The sequence below is a fragment of the Acipenser ruthenus genome, chromosome 5 (assembly GCF_902713425.1).
Source record: "Acipenser ruthenus chromosome 5, fAciRut3.2 maternal haplotype, whole genome shotgun sequence".
NCBI lineage: Eukaryota > Metazoa > Chordata > Actinopteri > Acipenseriformes > Acipenseridae > Acipenser > Acipenser ruthenus.
Genome location: NC_081193.1, coordinates 39,173,086 through 39,194,306, shown reverse-complemented (window position 1 = coordinate 39,194,306; position 21,221 = coordinate 39,173,086). Strand labels below are relative to the sequence as shown.

Below are 21,221 nucleotides of genomic sequence, written 5' to 3'. Positions count from 1 at the left end.
TCAACAATTCATTCATATTCTCCCATTTATGTCAAGCAAGTCGACCGTTTTCCAGCAGGATTCAACTTCCCTTTCTGGTTCAGCTCTGAGTGGTTCTGTGAAAGCCACAACAGGATGAGCTAGCCATCTCTTCATATCACAGGTATGGGGGACAATGGCCTTTACTTGATACCTGCAAGATATCTGGACACGTCTAGCAGGGATACCTTCTTTATATTCCAGCTTACCCAAATGTGCCCATCTTACTGTATGATCAGTTTCACACCTACAGGGCCATCACATTGGAATAGCATTCGACAGTGTTTAACCATGTGACTACAGGCAGGGCAGGGTTTATTATTTGTCACATCCACAATTTACCAGGGGCCTACCTCTAGCTTCTCTATTCAGAGTCATTCTTTCACCAGCCACAATAGTTCTGGATTGATAACTATTCCCTTTATGCATTTCACATTGCTCAAAAAAGGATAACTTTAAGAGGAATCCCTTCCATCCAGAACACAGGTGTGGGTCAGAACTCCCTATTTTTCATATCACTAGGTTTCCAGCCAATCTTTTAATTTCAATCATCTGTAGATAAATCTGAATCTGAGCCTAATGAAGAACCGGATATCAAAGCTACAGATGTCTTCCATGTAAAAGGATCTAGTTTCTTATAGCACAGGAAATATATTCCAGAGCTGACTGTGACAACAGAAAATAATAAATGGCTGGAAGTTTATTAACTGATTAAATATAACATAATACAAGAAAGAAAATATTATAAAAATAATTGTTATTAATTAATAATTACAATTATTTTTATAATCTTTTGTTTCAGGTTGCCATTCTTTCTTGTATTACGTTTCATTTAATAATTACTAATTAATTGAAACATTTGAAATTTCGTTCTGTTTGATATTTTATTTTAAAACACTGAAACTCAAAATCAGTTATTGTAAGGTGACATTGGTTTTATGTTGGGAAATATATATATATATATATATATATATATAATTATTATTTATTTCTTAGCCGACGCCCTTATCCAGGGCGACTTTCAATTGTTACACGATATCACATTATTTTTACATACAATTACCCAGTTATACAGTTGGGTTTTTATTGGAGCAAGCTAGGTAAAGTACCTTGCTCAAGGGTACAGCAGCAATGTCCCCCACCTGGGATTGAACCCACGACTCTCCGGTCAAGAGTCCAGAGCCTATATGGCTGCAATGAAGGGTACATTTTGACCTTTGAAGGTTCGGAACACATTACCAAAGGAAGGTTCGAACCTTCGATGGTACTACTTTGCATAATTTAGTGGTGACGTCACCATAGCTACTTGTTTATATTGGATTGAAAATCCTATTATTTTTCAGGTAGTCCATATAAATGGACTATAACATTCACATGTGGTTTAAAAATACATCATATAGAACAGTAATCATGCTTTTAGAATTTAAAGGAAAATAAATGTTTATGTACACGTAATTGATGCTGCTTACGATATATACAGTAAGCTTGCTGCAGCAGCACATTGCGGCCAATTAAAAGAACTGCTGCGGACTTAGTAAAAAAAAAAGCTTTATTTAACAGTCACCGTTCCAAACAGGTTTTCAGTCAGTGTCACATTTTACTACTACAACTGCTACTAATAAGAATAATAATATGAGCTTATGCTTGTCAAGTGACCCCGGAGATTGGTTGTGCCTCCATGATACATCAACAGTCGCTTGCACAGTTTGCATTCAACTTTTTTTTTTGGTCGTTTAGGCATTTAACCCCCAGTGCTTTGGCATACTATACCCTGCTCCATACATGGCAGCGGCACCATATACAGTTGCTACGTATAATAGTGCATTTTAATACAACAACTTATGTTTACATAATATGCACTGTACAAATCAAAAGATCAAATTTTGCATGCGAGTGACATTTAATGTGTGATTTATATAGTATTCACACATTGTCAAACGGTTTCTCTTAACAGAAAAAAAAAACATACAGTATGTGAATGCAATTTGACGAACCTGTTCCTGTCTCGTGAATAGCCCTAGAATTTTTTTTTTATTCAGGATCCCAATAACATATAGCGGTAGTCCATACGAGTTCAACAGATTTCTTAGTCAGTAGATGCTAATCAACCCACGCATTTTTGTAAATTTTTGGAACTTCGATATGCAAGTGTAACAGGGGGGGGAGGTCTGCTGACTATCTGGTGCTTGCGTGGTTCTGCAGGAAGGGGGCGGCAGCCCCGTAAGATCCGCCTGTCAGTCATGGCGATGACACGGAGAGGTGGGGGAGAGGGTGTGTTGGCTTTCCCTCTCTCTGAGTGGGTGAGAGGCGGGCCTTGGGGGATTGCTTGGCCCATAAGTACTGCGCTTGGTTATGCATTCAGGTGGCCGGAGAGAGGATACCCTGTGACGCTGGCGGAAGACGCCAGTGTAAACAAAGACCAGGCAAGCATGGCTGAGGGAGACAGCCTGCCTTAAAATTAACTATTATACGGGGAACTCTAGCCACCCCAGTGTATAGAAAATAGCTGAACGTAGGACCCGTACTGACTGGCTTAGCGGCACTTTTGTTTTGTAGTTTTATTTCTGTGTTTTATTTTCCCTTTTTTTGTTTCGCCTTTGGTTTTCATTATTATTTCTGAGCACCTGTGAGAGCGCCTGCCAGTACCTGTATTGGTATTACTGTGGACCTGACTACCGTTGTCGGTATTGGTTATTTGATACATGTGCATAGATAATTAAAAGAAAATAAAGCCAAAAGAAAATAATAAACCTGGGCACCAGTGCGGTGTTGCAAATAAAACTTCTGTCTCCCGTGTGTGTCAGTGAATTGCCCACCACCCTTCCACAGCAAGTTGCAGCAAGCCAATATTAAACCCTGTATTTGTCTTTTTGAACAAGTTCTTGGAACCAGCAGGTGTTTTTTTTGTATCTTTTTCATGTTTTTGTTCTTGTACTGTATGCTTATTTTTTCCTATTTGGTCAAAAAATTTTGCCAGGGCTACATCCAGCAGATCTCAGTTGTTAATAAAGAATTGCTTGGCACGGCCTTTAGTTATAGAAGAAAGTTGCATGAGGTGACGTCACAAACAGTATGGCTTTTGGACTTGTTTCATTTAAAGGAAAAAAAAAAAAGTTGTGTTTGGTCAGTTTGCGCTGCTTTTTTGCGATTTACACAGTGTAAAGGAATGTGCGAGATATGTGCATGCAACATCACATTCTCAGGACAATGGAGAGAAAATTTGGAATTCCTAAACTGCATGGAAACCTCCAATGTCTATTGACTGTAATAATCTCCCCATGATACAGTAGTGTTATGTACATTTCTTGGGGTGGGATTTGACAGTGATCTTCATTTTGACCTCAGACCTAATATGACAGTCACACTTGTTTGGTTTCTATATGACAGAATACTCTGGGCCTTATTTTCAAAGCGTTTTTTTTTTACTTTTGTTGAGTAAATCTCATAACATAAAGCTTCATTAGATCCTTGGATTTTAATATTTAATATGGATGTTAAACCCCACCCTTATAAAGTGGCATTCGGATAAGCTGCAATGTTCTGATACAACATTATGCTACTTGTTTACAAACAACACTTTATACAGTATCTAGTTTATATTGTAAACTGTTCATGCATTGGAAAGACTATGACCATGGTATAGGCAGTGCTATTTTTACATTTATATTAACATTGTAAGTCTCTTTTGTGTTTTGATTTTTGAAAGGTTAGAATCCTGTTGAACTTTACCATCTGCAGTTCAGACAGACCTACATTTCGTAATGAGCATGACATTTTATGTGATTTACCATTGCAATGTTTTCTTGTGCTACTTTTTTGCACCTGTAACTTTATAGCTACAGTATTTAGGTCAGTGTAGTGTTTTCAAAGAAAAAAAAAATAGTGTTGCCTACATTTTTTTTTTTTTTTAGAGGTTTTAACCATGTTAATATCAATGTCTTATTTTGCAATTCTTGCAACAGATTTGAACACATTTCACATGGATTTCATTTATATATAAATTGTGGACAGGCAGTTCAGTTATAGGTACCCATGTAGCGAAAGACTGCTGGAACATCATTCCATAGAACAATAGTAAACTCAACCAACTGTAAACAGTTTTACTGATTTGAGTGGTAAGCTAGTACAGTAGGGCAAAAGCAAACATTTGTAACAAACACAAAAATTATTTGATACATGTGCATAGATAATGTGATCTCATTTGACACAGTTTATTCAGATAAGCTGTGAGTCTAGTAATCTGTTTTTACTTCTCAGATTGATTCAGTAATGAGAAACAATGTACACATAAGACAAATATTAAACAGTCAGATGTTTTCTGTACAGCAGCATGAAGCTGGTATAAACTGTAAAACGTTGATGAATAAAGTTCCTCATTGTAGGCACAACCTTTTGTTTACGTAGATGCAGGCTGTTATCCCATGATCGGTCTCAGTGCATAGTTTTTATAAGGAGAATTTGTTTATCAAGGAATAATTTGACAGAAAATTGTTGGATTGTAGAATCAGGGCTCACTTAAAGGAGATGCACACAAATAGAGAGATCATTTGATCACAATAAAAGGTTCATATTGATTCAGTAAAGTGGTTGATGTTGAATTTAAGGACAACTGGGAAGCTAACATGTTGAACAGACTGCATAGTTTAGTTTATTCACTTTGTGCCCACAAGGCCAGCACAGGTACATCTTAATAGTGCAGTACTAATACAAAGAGAGACCTAAGTAGATCACACTTGATAATAAACAATACAACAGTTATACATCCAAGCAATATCAAGAAAAACACACATATACACTAGTATACATACAATACACAAATATATTAAAAGATACAGATATTTATATTTCAATTACATTTCAACTAAAACAAGTTCACCGCAAACACAGCTGACACTGAACAGCAGTTTTAAACCCAGAGAGGCTTGACAATGACACAATGGAATCTGGGCATTCCATAACCTCAAGGCTGTACCAAAGAAAGAATAACGACACAACTGAAGGCAAAAAGCAGCTCTGTGGAGACCTCTCAGCCCAGGTCTTTTACGAGCACAGACTGACAGAGGTAGAACACCGTGAATGCAGAACCTTATAGAAATGAACAAGAATAAAATAGGACCTTTTGCCGCTTAATGGTTTAAGAGAAGAAGGTTTGAATCCAAAATCCAGTCATTCAATACAATCCTGCAAGCACATTTTTGCACAGACTCAAGCTACTTGTTTTTTTTTTTTTTTTTATATGGATCCCAGACAAAACAGTTGTACTCTAAAATAGGTCTTACCATACTCTTGTAAAGACGTAAAACATCATTTGGAGGGGCCACTAAGGAAAAAAAAACAAACCCCAAACCTCATATACAAGTGCCACATACTCCCTCTTCTGGTAATACAGTTTACTTCAATGAAAAAGATAAGCATTCACTTGTTGCTAAAGGTTTTAAAAAAATCTGGCCAAAAACATTTCACGTTTACAAAGATGTCCAAGTTAATAAAGCCATATAAAGATGTGATGCTGTTTCTATGAAAGTGGCAAAGTTGTATACAAAAAAGGGTCGGCCCTGTAAAGATGTAGGCAACACAATTGGACAAACTTGGCCCTCCATTTTTATTTCATTAGGAAATTTAAAAAAAAATGTGTGTGGGGTGGGGTGGGGTGGGGTGGGGGGTGGGGGGTGGCGGGAGTCTTGTTTCATTTAATCACTTTTACATTATTTGGTTAAATACATTGATATCTTTGCTCTACATTATATGTAATCAGTATTGTGGTATTGGCTTTCACACTTAGTCCCCAGTTCCAAACCACTACCCAGTTCTGTCCAATTATCATAAGGGAACCAAACTCTTCCGTTTAGACTTAGGTTCAGATTGCAAAGTTGTGGGGTAATCCTGCATGACCTTACCGCTGGACTGTTGACCTCATATCTCAGAGACCGTTTGATGTACAGAGTTTACATTGGTAGGGAACGCATTGCTGGCATTATAGACAGGCCTTTGATCCAATATGGCTGCTATACTGAGAACAGTTTTTGTGATCGCCTATTTGATACACCATGTTTCATTGCAGCTTTTCACTGCCACATTTTTTTAACCTCTGGCCACCAATGATAGACACCATACGCTGTTAAATTGTCTTTTTTTCTGTTTACTTTTGTTTTGACCTCCCACCAGAAAGAGTCTACAGCAACTAAGCTACTAATATTCCCACATGTATTTTACTGTATTTGCCATTTTATCAGATGTCCATTCCCTTGCACTATTTGATACCAGGAAGCTTTGTTTTTGTTAATAAAATCGAGTTTAACAGTAAACAAATGAATTTGATTCCTAATTTCCAGATGACAGTGGATGGTGATGTTAAGACCCTGCACCAGATCAGTACTTTAGAAACTTAGTAGCTTGATGCATGTTGTTTTTTATGAGAGAGCTTTGTTTGGTACATGTAAAAAAAGTGAAACTTTGGCACTAAGCTGAGAAAAAATATGTTTACCTCGGAAATCCCCGATTTTGTGGTTTGTTAGCTAGGAAATCACCTTTTTTAAAAAATTATTTATGCAAAAGTTTGTAGTCCAGGTATGCAGTCAAAATCTTATATCCGGACTCCACCGACTGCTTCTTAAATTAGATGTCTGTGGTTTTTATAATTTTTATATCTATCTATGTGTCTATCTATCGATCTATCTATCTAGGTTGGCCAGCGTGTCCTCGGCTCACCGCGCACCAGCGACCACTGTAGTCTGGCCGGGTGCCTGCAGGCTTGCCTGTAAGCTGCCCTCCGACGCTGTATCTCTGAGGTGGCTGCACTGTGAGTCTGCAGTGTGAAAAAAAGAGGTCGGCTGATGACACACGCTTCGGAGGACAGCATGTGTTCGTCTTCGCCGCTCCCAAGTCAGCGCGGGGGTGGTAGCGGTAGGCTGAGCCTAAAAATAATTGGATATGCCAAATTGGGAAAAAAGAATAAAATTATTGGCGATTACTACATTTAAAAAAAAAAAAAAAAAAAAAGCGAAACATGTACAACTCTCAAGTAGATAATCGTGCAACTTACTCTTAAATTGTACTAAAGATTCTTCGGGGCTGTAACTTAAGTTTTAGATTGCAAATCATTCCAAGACCAAGGAGCAAAATAGGGAAATGATCTTTTAGCAGCCTCTGTACGCACTTTAGGAACCGCAAACCTATAGACTGTGTCCCCATAATCAATTTGTGGTAAGATTATACAAGCAATTAGCCTTTTTTTTTGCAACTACAGAAAAACAAGATCGGAGTCTATAAAAGAAACCTATCATGAATTTTAATTTTTTTGCAAGATTATCAATATGGACCTTAAAATCGAGATTACAATCCAACCAGATACCCAGATACTTATAGTTATCAACTATCTCAATAACTTTGCTATCTAAAGTAACTAAAGATAATTCTTTAGTAGCATGTGTCCTTGTAGAAGAAAATACCATAGCTTTTGTCTTACTAGAATTTAAAAGAAGCTTTAGATTAATTAAGGCTTGTTGAATGGAATCAAAATCAGCCTGCAATTGATTGCCAATGAAGGGGATGGATTACATGAGTATAAAATAGTATCATAAAGATGGTACTTACAGTGTTTAATGTTATCACCGATGTTATTAATATAAAGAATAAACAATAACGGGCCAAGAATAGATCCTTGAGGAACACCCTTATTTAACAAAACAGGATTTTACATCATATTCGCATGTTTAACAATCTGTGATATATTAGTAAGGTAATTTTGAAATACCTATATATATATACACTACCGGTCAAAAGTTTTAGAACACCTCAATTTTTCCAGTTTTTATTGAAATTTATGCAGTTTAATGTCTCAATGTACTCTGAAATTAAAGCATAGAACAAATAAACAATTGGAGATAAAAAAGAAATCATGGAATGTTTTGTTTAACAAAATTTAATCAAAATTTTTGACTCATCAAAGTAGCCACCTTTTGCAGATATAACAGCCGAACACACTCGTGGCATTCTTTCTACAATGGAAATCAAATATTGTTCGGAAAGTTCTTCCCAACACTGTTGCAGAAGTTCCCACAAATGTGTTGCACTTGTAGGTTGCTTTGCTTTCACCCTTCTGTCCAGTTCATCCCAAAACAGCTCGATGGGGTTTAAGTCTGGAGACTGTGCTGGCCATGCCATGATTTGGAGCCTACCGTCTTGTTCTTTTCTTCTAAGGTAGTTCTGACATAGCCTGGAGGTATGTTTTGGGTCATTATCTTGCTATAGGATGAACCCCTGACCAACTAGGCGTATACCAGAGGGTATTGCATGGAGCTGCAAAATGCTGTGGTAGCAGTTTTGGTTCAGGGTGCCACTCACTCTGTGCAAGTCGCCGACTCTGGATCCAGCAAAAGAGCCCCAGACCATCACGCTTCCTCCTCCATGTTTGACAGTTGGTGTCACACACCGAGGAACCATCCTTTCGCCTACTCGACGGCGTACAAAAACACTGTGTGATGAACCGAAGATTTCAAATTTTGATTCATCGGTCCATAAGACCTTCTTCCAGTCTTCAGTAGTCCACTGGCGGTGCTTCATGGCCCAGGCAAGCCTCTTATTCTTATTTTGCCATCTTAGCAATGGCTTTCTTACTGCCACTCGACCTGTCAAACCTGCAGCTCAAAGTCTTTTCTTCACAGTTGAAACTGAGGCTTGCTTACTTCGACCAGTGTTAAGCTGTGCTTGAAGCTGTTGTCCTGTGAGCTGCCTATCACGCAAGCTGTTGACTCTCAGAAACTTGTCTTCTGATTCAGTTGTGGCTTTGGGTCTGCCAGACCTCTTCCTGTCAGAGTTTCCTCCAGTTTCCAAGTGCCTTTTGATGGTGTAGGAAACTGTACTCACTGACACCTTAGCTTTCTTTGCAATTTCTCTAAAGGAAAGACCTACACTTTTAAGGGTTATAATGGTCTGTCTGTCTTCCTTTGTTAATTGCCTTTTTCTCGCCATTATGAGAGCAATATACTACTTCCTGCAGCACAATACTGTCCAAATAATGCTTAAGAGGGTGTAGTAACACAGACTGTTCCAACACTGCTTTTATACAGACAGAGGGTTTGTAAGTAATCAACAAAAGTTGGGACACCTGTAGGAATTGTTAGCATCTACTTTCAAGGCTTAATTTACTTCCATAAGTTGTTAACCCATTACTTGTTCCCTGAAAAAGGCCTTTTTGTATAACTCTGAAATGTACATTATTTTTCAGTTTTTGGTAACCTAAACTTTTTTTTTTAACCTCTGGCAGTTTACCGCTTACCTTTGTACCATTTCAGGTTATTCACTGGACTTGAACTGCTTAAATTTCAATAAAAACTGGAAAAATGGGGGTGTTCTAAGACTTTTGACCGGTAGTGTATGTATAGGTATATATATATATATATATATATATATATATATATATATATATATATATATATATATATATATATATATATATATAGATAGATAGATAGATAGTGCTACCCCATTATAACGTGACCCGTTATAGTGCAGAATCAGTTATAACATGGTAAGGTTGTGGCTTCCATTTCCCCCATAATTCAGTTTGGCTCTCAAACTTTTTCTTTTTGTTGTTGTTGTTTTACATTACCGTATTTAAACCCATTTAAGTTGAAACAAAACTGTCTGTTAATGTTACAAAACAAGTACGAAACAATACAAGTGTGTATAAACGTCCTTGGATTCTGTGTTATTTATTTACAGTTTACAACATTTATTATAAAAAATATACAATTTAAATGAGTGGTGTAAACGTTAAACTGGTGGAATAGCAGTTTCTATTGTACTGTATATATTGTAACAACCCGGGATTTATACTGTTACACCACTGGTCTATGGACCGTGTGTGTGTGTGTGTAAGCAGGAAAGCGGCGCATATATATATATATATATATATATATATATATATATATATATATATATATATATATATATATATATATATATATACACACACACACACACACACACTGCTGTGCAAAAGTCAAAAGGCCTCTGCATTTTTCTACTCTGATGCATTATGAGCATTAATAATTTACTCAAAGCATCCACTAGTGTTTTCTATTTTTATAACAACCTTGACTTGCATAAAGAAGGAAAAACATTGAGTGAAATAGCTCGCATCACTCGATTTTCAATGTGTGGTATCTGAAGCATAATCAACAAGTACAGAGAAACATCATCTGTAATTGATAAACCCAGGACTGGAAGACCCAAAAAGCTGTCTAACAAGGATGAGTAATACTTGAAGATAATATCATTAAGCAATAGAAAGAAGACAAGACAACAGAAAAAAAAAAGATTTTCGATCAGTGATAACTTTCATTTAAGTACATGTTAGATCAAGGGACGAGATATTTGAGGAGACTTTCTAAGAGCAGGTGGAAGTGTAGACTACCACTTAGTCTCCCTGTGGGCTATATTTGGGTGTAGTTTTTGAGCTGTGAAAATACTAAGACTGGTTAGATTTTTTGGAGGGTTGTTTTCTTAAAGATTTAAAAAAAAAAACAATGTTGAAATGAGTGGGATGCTATCTCTTCTAGACCCAAAGTACCTTAATTATTCTATATTTTAAGTCTCTTTCAAGTTAACTATTGCTATAGTTTATACTTTATGGATTAAAAAAGGGTCTAGTTATAATCAAAAACAGGAAAGACAGTAAGATGAACTGAGCTTGTCCTTGCTTTCTGCACTCGAGGTGTAGAGGAACTGCAATTAGTTGCGGTATTCTATTTCCCCCATCATGAAGCGTATCTTTTGCAAGTCTGACCACAAGCCCAACCTGGGCATTGGGTTTATCTTGTGGTTTTAAGGTGTGTCGTTTGTCTCTGAACTTTTAGACCTTTTTAGTTAAAATCCTAGATTATGGTTACTGCTGTCTTGTCTTGTCTTGTTTGGGCTGTATTCTACACACCTCTTCTTGTAGTTTAAATAGACATACTGCTGCTGACTGTTGATTTTAGAGGAAACCATATTATTTGTTGTAATATTTTTCATCTTGTCATTTATTTAATTTTGTTCTAGTCAAGCCACTAAAACACGAGAAGAAGTCATGCTTCGGAGAGAATTTCAATACCAATGGACTGTATTTTCAGTATATTGTGTTTTATGTAGATATTTCTGTTTTGTAGCAAACAGAAAATACCATTAGCCTCCAACTAAAACTACTATATATATTGTTCTCTTAAGTAGTTTTTTAATGCTTTATTTAGTCCCTCCAGAAAGTCTAAATCTGGTCAATCTTAAGTTTTACCAGTATCTGTTAATATTTACCTAGTAAGGTGGTAAGTGTCTGGAATTATATTGCTTTTCAGACCTTTTACCAAAAGCTTATCGGTAAAGGCACTTGGTTATTCTTGATTTACCAGTAAATTTCAGAAGTGTTATCATATTTATTACAGGTTTTTTACAGCTTTACTTGGTAAATGTTGACATTTACCAGTAAGTCTTGAGATCTACCAATATTCAGATGTTTACCGTAACATATACACCAAGGTCCCTTTCCCTGGAACTTCCCTATGGAAACTCCCTTAAATTGATGTCACTTTTTGTTCCCTGGAATTTCCCAATGCTGACAAATATGTACATACACACACAACTAAGAATGTAAGGAGTTTTGTTTTCTTTCCAGTACTCTTGGTTTTCAGTAAAGCTTAGATTAAATAAACATTTCATTGGGTACAGTGCAGTCAGAAATGCAAGCTATTTATTGGTATACTGTAAATTCTTACACTAGCATGTTTTGCCTAGTGAGATATGATGTATTGTTAATGCAGTTCTAGATCTCATCTTTGAAAAAAAAAATATATATATATATATATATATATATATATATATATATATATATATATATATATATATATTGACACCACACTGTCCTGAAACCATATAATACAATTATTACTAACAATATCAAGAGTGATGATATTTAATTCATCCATTATTATAACCCATTATTTTGTGATACTACTTTTTTAAATTAAATGCTAATTTGGCAGAGTTTGTTACAAAGCATGGAAGCCCAAATGCAGTGAATCATCAAAATTCTTAAACTTTCATGGTTACATATTGCTTAGGTGTCCCAGGGGGGTTCTGAGTCATTTCCTTTGTGTCAATGTGATGATTGTAATGCAATGTAGAGCAGTTTGCTGTCCTCAGTAGTTTAAGGTGCTTGAAGCCAACTTTGAGTACCTGAGTCATGCGCTGACATATGGAGTCAAAACACAAGTAATTTTTTTTGACAATTTTTCTTCACTTTTTGACTAAGCAGTTTCACTTGCACTATTCAAACTCTTTTTATTTAAATTTTGGTAGGTATGTTGATAGTTACAGCTCGATACATAAGCACTAGAGCCAGAAGTCCTCTCTAATCACTTTGCTGACCATAATGTTTACACTTTACACTGTATATTAGAGATATATATCCCAGGTGACAAGTGGGGGATTAAAATGGTGCATTCTGGCACAATTTTGGATGTTTTAAGCATGTGCTAGACTAGTAGTGGTCTGCTTGTAGTGTCTGACAAAGTACTCCACTAGTGCAATGAATGTTTTATTTCAGCACCGCTCACAGCAAGGCAAGATCAACAAGATGGAGAGTGTGTGTTCCGGTGGTTAAAGAAAAGGGCTTGTAACCAGGAGGTCCTTGGTTCAAATCCCGTCTCACTCACTGTGTGATCTTGAGCGAGTACCTTAACTTCCTTGTGCTCCTTCTTTCGGGCGAGACATTGGAAGTGACTTTGCAGCTGATGCATAGTTCACACAGCCTAGTCTCTGTAAGTCGCCTTGGATAAAGGCGTCTGCTAAATAAACTGATAATAATAAAAGAAAAATTTACTTTTTGGGCATCAAGGCCCCTGCAATACAGGCTGAAATTGTGTGTAGAATTGGTGAGCATGCCTTTTAATTGTGTCCAGTTGTAATATTGGAAACAGTATGCTGCAGCTCCAATGCTCAGCGTTAGTCAAGTCCAGATCTGACAGCATGTACTCTAACACAGACAGCTCTTATGATTACATGTTACCATTTATTTTCCAGTAAAAACAAGTTTAAATTGCAGTGTGTTCGTTCTGCTTTTTTTAAATATTAAATACACCACAGCAAGCACATTGCCATATATTTTCATTAGCACAATCTGAGAGCTGAATTTAGTGAATGGCCGTCTATTATACTGCAGTCAAGTAAGCTGCAATAAATTTAATTGTCTAAATATTTAGTTTTCATCTCAGCAGTTCCTAATTACAGCCTGTGGCAAAGTGGTTTGCAGTGCGCAGGTGTAGAAGTGATGCAATGTGTAACAGATGACAGACAACAAAGCTCACGGTCCAAACAATTATTTTATTGGTTCCGTTTTTAAACCAGGTTGTGGCGACTGTAAATAATAATCCCAGACAATACACAGCAATGTGTATTACACTGTTTTAAACCACGGGTTACAGTCCCAAAATAATAAACATAGTATAAACACACACCAAGACACAAACATGATCACAAGTCCAGAGTGAGTGCTAACATGCAAGTGGTGAAGTGTTGTCCGGGTTGGTGCTAGCCTTAAGCGATAGCTCCTGGTATGTGTTAGCCGTCTAATAAGAACAAACGAGCACAATTAGACACGACACAACAAACAAACACTAAACAATCACGATTACTTTTTATTTTCCTTCAGCGGTTCTCTCTCAATCATAAAAAAGGAACAGATCGCTTAGCCACATCCTCTTTTGTACCGTCAGTCACGCCCCCTTGGTTAGCGAGTGCAACCGCTTTTCTCCAATCCGCGGTTGCCAAGTCGCGTCCTGTCTGGGGCGATTACTTGGGGTACCGTGGCTTTGCCCCCTGTCTAGATGGCCAACTTCCACCTTTCCTTGGAATGAATTGTCAGAATGTCCAGTCCAGGGCTCACTGTTACCTTTACACAGCGTCCTTACAGGTTGGAAAGGAGATTTATAACCAAGATTCATTCTTTCTTGTCACACAGCCCCAAGTATTTCTATGCGTTCTCTTTTCACCTTTCTGGTCAGTTTGAGAAATAAACTTAGTTTTCACTGCAACATCTGACTCATGCTACATTACAGTTTTTTATTATGGTAACGTCTCAAATTATCGTGCTTGCTTCTTTGACTAAAGAGATGTTATCAGCTAGTTATCTAACTAGGGAATCTGCTACGAGATTAAATCATCTTTAAACTTCGGACAGTAAACAATGTTGCAAGCCCAGACACCTTAATGTCCGGTTTTAAGTGAAACGCACAAGAAACACCTTATTTCTACTATCTTATTAGAAATGTACTGATCTGTACATTCTACTTTGTCTCCATTCTGGGGACAAGAAACATATCCACGTGATGTAAACAATCCAATACAGTATGGAGCTGATGTTAGATTCAGGACTCGCAGGATGTTAGGTCTGAGGATCCTTCACCATGAGCTTGAAAATCTAAGTGAATATGCTGTGCTTGAGTAACGTGACAATTCCGTTTTGTGACTGAGTTAACAGAAAACCAAAATATATATTTTTGTGGTTTTTATTGGTATTTAATGGTAATGTACTTGTATTACTTTTGTTATTAATCATCTCTGGATGCTTTACATGACATTGATCTGCATGATACATAGCATTTTCAGTAAATACAAAAATACATCAAATATGATTTAATTACAATATATAATGGCAATTAAACCATGTATATACATGTGTCAGTGGCATAGCTAGGGGGTGCTTTTAAGGGTTTTAATTATTCATTATTCAACAACATGGGAGAGAAAAAAATGTCAGCCACCTGCGACACTGTAAACCCCCCGGCCCGCTGTCCCAACCAATGTAAGCTCGGACCCGTGTGCTGTTTGCTTCACTGCCCGTGTAACGTCAGAAAATGCATCCTGGTAGCATCCGACTATGCTGTATGTCATATTTTGCACCCGCGTCTGTAAAATTTAGTCCTGCGCAAACTGTCCATTTCTTTTTATGCCAGATAATTTTCTCAAAGGTCCTCTGATTATTTTACAGGACATCGGGACCTTCTGTAAAACGTCAAACTCAGACGTCCTGTGTCTTTTTACTCCTGTGTGAATCAACCATGTCAGTGTCATGTTACAATTGCATTTCCGTGGTATTCACCTTAAAGCAATACCAGCCTTCGCAATAAACCATAATATAATATTAAAATTGGTACGATCTGTCCAGATATTCTACAGTTCATTAAAACACAACGATTGGCCATAACCAAATTGGGGACAGGCGAAAATACAAAACATAATTGGCGACTCTTAAAAAAAAAAAAAAAAGTAATTCTTTTAACGGTGCATTTGAAGATATGTATGGGAATACACATCACTCAAAGGATGAAATGGTTATTGTAGCCTTTGGAAAAGAAGGTACAACGAAATTAGATATATGAACCCGGTTTATTGTTTACAAATCTGGCACAAAAGCTCCTTCTCTGGCCACAACATCGCATTTCATTTAGAATTTACCGATTTATCTTGATGAAAACTAATCCATGTCTGGGAGGATACTAGACGTCCTCTGCTTTTGACCAGCTCTGAGGACTCTGGTTTTTAGTCCCGTGTGAATCATGCTTTAAATGGCTGTTGTAAAACCAAGACCTAGAAGTACTCGACAAGTTTGCAATGAAAAACAGGACGACGGACTTGGGGATCTAAACATCAGGTAAGGTAGGTTATTCTTTCTGTTATTTAATTTGTATGTTTGATAACTGCGTAGTAGTGGTTCTAAATGTGACTGTGAGATGAAACATCATGGTTCTTAATAGGGCGATTTTGAGTTCATTGCAAGTTTGGAGTGTAGTTATTTTTTACTTACAGAAACATTTTTATAAATTATTACCCCCCTGCAAAAATCTTCCGTGTGTATACTGCATGATTATTGATTCGTACAGATCTGGTGGTATTGTGTTAAACTGTATTGCAGCATACTGCAGTTTTGATAGACCTAGGTCAGTGATACTCAACTCTGGCCCTCGAGATCGATTCCAGTCCTGGTCTTTATTCCAACCTGGTCCTAAATTAGTTAATTGAAGCTGCTAAGTGGCAATTAACTCATTTAGGACTGGAATGGATCTCGAGGGCCAGAGTTGAGTACCACTGATCTACGCTGACTGACAAATATGTCCGGGTTTGGTCTGAGGAAAAGGTGGCAACCCTTCTGCTAACAAAGCTGATTTCATCTCTGCCTTTGCCTCCCACCTCTCACTCGATTTCCTTGCTCTCACTGAAACCTGGCTGTCCCCTGATAACACTGTTACTCCTGCTGCCCTGTACTCTCTCTCTATGTCCTGTCCCATACCCCGCGTCTCACTGGATGGGGAGGTGGGACGGGTCTTCTCCTCTCTCCCTCCTTACTCTTTTCTGTCCCCTCCGATCTCACCTCACTCTCTGTCAATACCTTTGAATTTCATGCAGTCCAACTAACCTCTCCCTGTCAACTCCTGCTCATTGTTTTGTACCGCCCCACTGGGCCTCTCACTCACTTTCTGGATGAACTCGACTATCTACTCTCCTCCCTCCCCTCTCTGTCTACCCCGACTGTCCTGTTGGGTGACTTCAACATCCATCTCTCCAACCCCAGCCACTCTGCTGGATTTCTCCCTCTCCTTCACTCCTTCGACTTCTGTCTCTCTCCGTCCCCTCCTACCCACAAAGCTGGCCGTCAACTGGACCTCACCTTCTCCAGGGCCTGCTGCCCCTCCACCCTCTCTGTCACCCCCCTGGACCTCTCTGATCACTATTTCATCTCTTTTTCTGTGTCTCTCCCCCCTCTCCCTGCTCCTCCTACCCCCACTATCACCTCTCACCGTAACCTCCGCTCTCTCTCCCCCTCTGTCCTTGCCTCCACTGCTCTCTCTCACCTCCCTCCTATCGACTCCTTCTCACAACTCTCCGTAGACTCTGCTACCTCCACCCTCTTCTCCTCACTCACCTCGTCCCTCGACTCCCTCTGTCCCCTCACCTCCTGACCTGCTCGCCCCTCCCCTCCCCATCCCTGGCTCTCCTCTGCTGTCCGCTCGGCAAGAATCACACTGCGATCTGCTGAAAAGAAATGGAAGAGAACCAAACTCCCTGCTGCCCTAGACCTTTACCGCACTCTTCTCTCCTCCTTCTCCTCTACTCTCTCCTCTGCTAAATGTGCTTATTTCCAATCTGTAATCCAAGCCTCCACTAACAACCCACGTAAACTATTCTCTACCTTCTGCTCCCTCCTAAACCCTCCCCCCCTCCTCCTCCCTCCTCTATCTCCCCTGATGACTTTGCCTCCTTCTTCTCTTCTAAAATCTCAGATATCCGCAAACTCTTTAACACCTCTCCCTCCCCCGCACCCCCTCCTGCTCCAACCCCTACACCCACTACATCCCCTACTAACTCGCCCTCCTTCTCCACCTTCTTGCCCCTCTCGGACTCTGACCTCTCCTCCCTGCTCCAGGGTCACAAACCCACCACGTGTGCCTTGGACCCCCTCCCCACTCACCTCTTTCAAGCTGCTGCTCCTGCTCTACTCCCCTTCATCTCCTCCCTCCTCAACACCTCTCTACTTTCTGGCATCTTTCCCTCTGCCTTCAAAAAAGCCTCTGTCACTCCCCTCCTCAAAAAACCTACCCTCGACCCCACCTCCCTCCAAAGCTACCGTCCTGTCTCCCTCCTACCCTTCCTCTCCAAAACCCTCGAGCGGACTGTACACCGCCAGCTCTGCTTTCCTGTCCAACCACTCTCTGCTTGACCCTCTCCAATCTGGCTTCCGCTCTGCCCACTCCACTGAAACCACCCTCCTGTCTGTCACCAACTCACTTAAGTGTGCCCGAGCTGCCTCTCTCTCCTCTGTCCTAATTCTCCTCAACCTCTCTGCTGCCTTTGACACTGTTGATCACTCTATTCTACTATTCTACTATCATCTCTTGCTGACCTGGGGATCTCTGACACTGCTCTGGCCTGGTTCTCCTCCTACCTCTCCAACCGCACTTACCAGGTAACCTGGCATGGAGCAACCTCCACACCTCACCCTCTCTTAACTGGAGTCCCCCAAGGGTCAGTCTTGGGTCCTCTCCTGTTCTCTCTCTACACCCGCTCCCTGGGCCCCCTCATCGCATCCTATGGTTTCTCATACCATTTCTATGCTGATGATGCTCAGATTTTCCTCTCCTTCCCCACCTCTGACTCCACCATCTCCTCCTGTATCTCTACCTGTCTGTCTGCTATTTCCTCCTGGATGCACTCGCATCACCTCAAACTCAACCTCTCTAAATCTGACCTCCTTTTCTTTCCCTCCTCCTCCCCCTCCTCTGATCTCTCTATCTCTGTTCCTCTGGAATCTACCACACTCTCTCCCTCTTCCTCCGCTAAGAACCTTGGAGTCACCCTGGACCCCTGCCTCTCTTATTCCCAGCACATCTCCACTCTGGCACGCACTTGCCGATTCTTCCTGAGCAACATCCGAAGAATCCGACCCTTCCTCACCAACTATGCTACCCAGCTCCTGGTCCAGGCCCTGGTACTCTCCCGCCTAGACTACTGCAACTCCCTCCTGGCTGGCCTCCCTGCGTCCGCCACCCGTCCGCTCCAGCTCATCCAGAACTCTGCTGCCCGCCTGGTGTTCTCTCTGCCTCGCTTCGCCCACACTACTCCACTACTCCGCTCGCTCCACTGGCTCCCGATCACCGCTCGCATCCAGTTCAAGACTCTTGTACTAGCCTACAGATGCCTTGACCAGACTGCACCCAGCTACCTCCAGATCCTCATCTCTCCCTACACCCCCACTCGACCTCTCCGCTCCGCCTGCACTAGAAGACTAGCTCTACTTCTTATTGTATTAACTGTATTGTAACACTTGAAATGTATTTGCTTACGATTGTAAGTTGCCCTGGATAAGGGCGTCTGCTAAGAAATAAATAATAATAATAATAATAATCTACCTCCGCTACGCTCCCCTGCCTCCAGAGCCCGCTCCTTCTCCACCCTTGCTCCGCAGTGGTGGAATGACCTTCCTACAGATGTCAGGACTGCCCAGTCCCTGGCCACATTCCGGCGCCTCCTTAAGACTCACCTCTTCAAACAGCACCTGTAGAACTCCTCTGTTTGTATCCTGGGACACTATCACCCTTCATGTAAATGTGCTTTATTTTGCTCTTATCTGCCCCCTATTTTACTGCATTTAATCCTGTACTTCAGAATACTGTAATCTGCCAAGTGTTTAACCTGTAGTACTTTGTATTTAATCATATCCTGATGTAACTATCACTATTTAATCATATCCTGATGTAACTATCACTATTATCTGCTGTATTATTGAATTGTGGTTTGTCACACTTGTACTTTGCTTGAACAAAAGTTATTGTATTTCTTGCTCTTATTGTATTACTTGTATTGTAACACTTGAAATGTATTTGTTTACGATTGTAAGTCGCCCTGGATAAGGGCGTCTGCTAAGAAATAAATAATAATAATAATAATAATAATAATAGTTGCGGCTGCTGTAGAAGATGCAACAGACGAAAAAAATCTGTTTGTGGGACTCAAAACTGTATGTAGTCACTCTACGATATGACAGGTGAAAGATAACGTAGGTTTATTGGAGTTCACAAAAAAAAAATCAGCCTGGTACGGTAACCTATTTACTTTTTTGTTTTATTATTGAGCTTTTTGCTACATTCCCTTCATTTAAATAATTTTCTTTATGTTTTCAGGGCGTTTTGTTAATGGCACATCTGCAACACACAACTTAGCACCATTTTTATTTTAGTTTTTCGCTGTTCTAAATCTCTTGAATTTCTTCAACTGTTCATTTTAGGCAATTGTTTTACACAACAGTACTCACACATTTGGTCAGCATCACAACTGTTGCAAGAAACTGGGATTACCTTATTCTTTCTTTCTTAAAGGCGTACAGCCTCTTTACCTGAACCCCCAATATCTCTGACTAGCACCCGGGTACATATTTTTATGATATCACAACAAAAGGAATACGCTTTTTTTTTTGGTGCCTATATATAGCTGTTACGTACAATTTATCGCCTTACAGTACAATAATATGACACAAAATTAACAATGATAATTCCAGAAAATAATCTTAATATATTTTTAATAAAGTTGCCGGCGCAAATCTAGTATTAGGTGGTTGATTGTGCTGATCGTCGGCTTATTTTGAAAACCCTGAATCAAAAGTCATGGGCATCTACTTTTTTTTATAATAGTGATGATATGGAATGTATGCTACTAATAAACAGTCATTGTTAGGACATTCATAATATACTTTTTATAACTGAATAGCTAAAAAAGACCAAAGGAAATAATTAGTCATTTCATAGGCTCGCAGTATGTTTTTGCAGGCAAGTCAAAATACATTTTCTGACAAACCTGTATACCGATTACTGTAGTTTTCATTTTCTTGTATATTATAGAAGAGTAACAGTCAGTACATGTTGCAAATTTAACCCTTTCCTCTGTAGACTACCTTTTGGATCAGATAGCAACACCTTTTAACAAACTATGAGTCAAGGTGCCATTATGACGATGGCTGTGCAAAGCAGTTTGCAAAGGCGGCTTCTGAAGCTTCTTGATATGCATCTGTGATGACAAGTGTAAGGAGAAGTATATCTTGCAGCTGTTTCTAAGGGGAAAATCTTACTGTATGTGCCCATGTGTACTGACACCCTGTGGTTTCAGATCATCAACTATTAATTGTCTCCAAGTTAAAATACTTAATTCACTTTCATTGGCAAAACTTTCAACAGCAATACAATTTTCGTTAACATTTTGTCCAACATAATCTTGATCAAAAGAGTGTATTTAATACATTTTTTTTGTCTGACCTCCTTGCATTTATTTTAGCTTCTAGACATCTCTTCATAGATTGTCCAGTGCTGGCGATGTCTTACCATTTTTCTCAACAGATCAGTTTCAACTGCTCAATACCTGAAGACTGCCATCTTTTTATGGTAGATTGTATTCAGGGACATCTCTGCTAATGGACCAAAAACCTTGATGTTTGCATCCCAATTTTAAATCATTTAATCAGAAACAACCAATTACTCCCAAAAGTCTTTTTGTTGGATGATTCAGTGATAATCTTTGTCACTTATTTTATAGGAAGAGCAGAAGATCCACCGGTAACTAAAATCGACTCAGAAATCGTGCCTAAAGTTGCCTGAATGACTGTCTGGGGAAAAAAAGCAGACAAT

At 39.2% G+C, this 21,221-nt stretch overlaps 1 protein-coding gene across 2 annotated transcripts in view; it reads left to right on the top strand.

Annotated features, from left to right (window-relative positions):
- The window catches only part of LOC117971083 (HBS1-like protein), a 47,843-nt gene extending 26,629 nt beyond the window's left edge, over positions 1-21,214 (top strand). The window contains exons 5-6 of one of the 2 annotated variants that reach the window (XR_009328702.1): positions 37-142; positions 21,130-21,214. Coding sequence is in view for 1 of the 2 variants with exons in the window: in XM_059024177.1 (XP_058880160.1) it covers positions 41-123 (83 nt within the window). In the remaining variant the exon portion in view is untranslated. The remainder of the gene's footprint in view (positions 1-36; positions 143-21,129) is intronic. The other variant, XM_059024177.1, reaches the window with a different exon arrangement.
- The last annotated feature ends 7 nt before the right edge of the window (positions 21,215-21,221 follow it).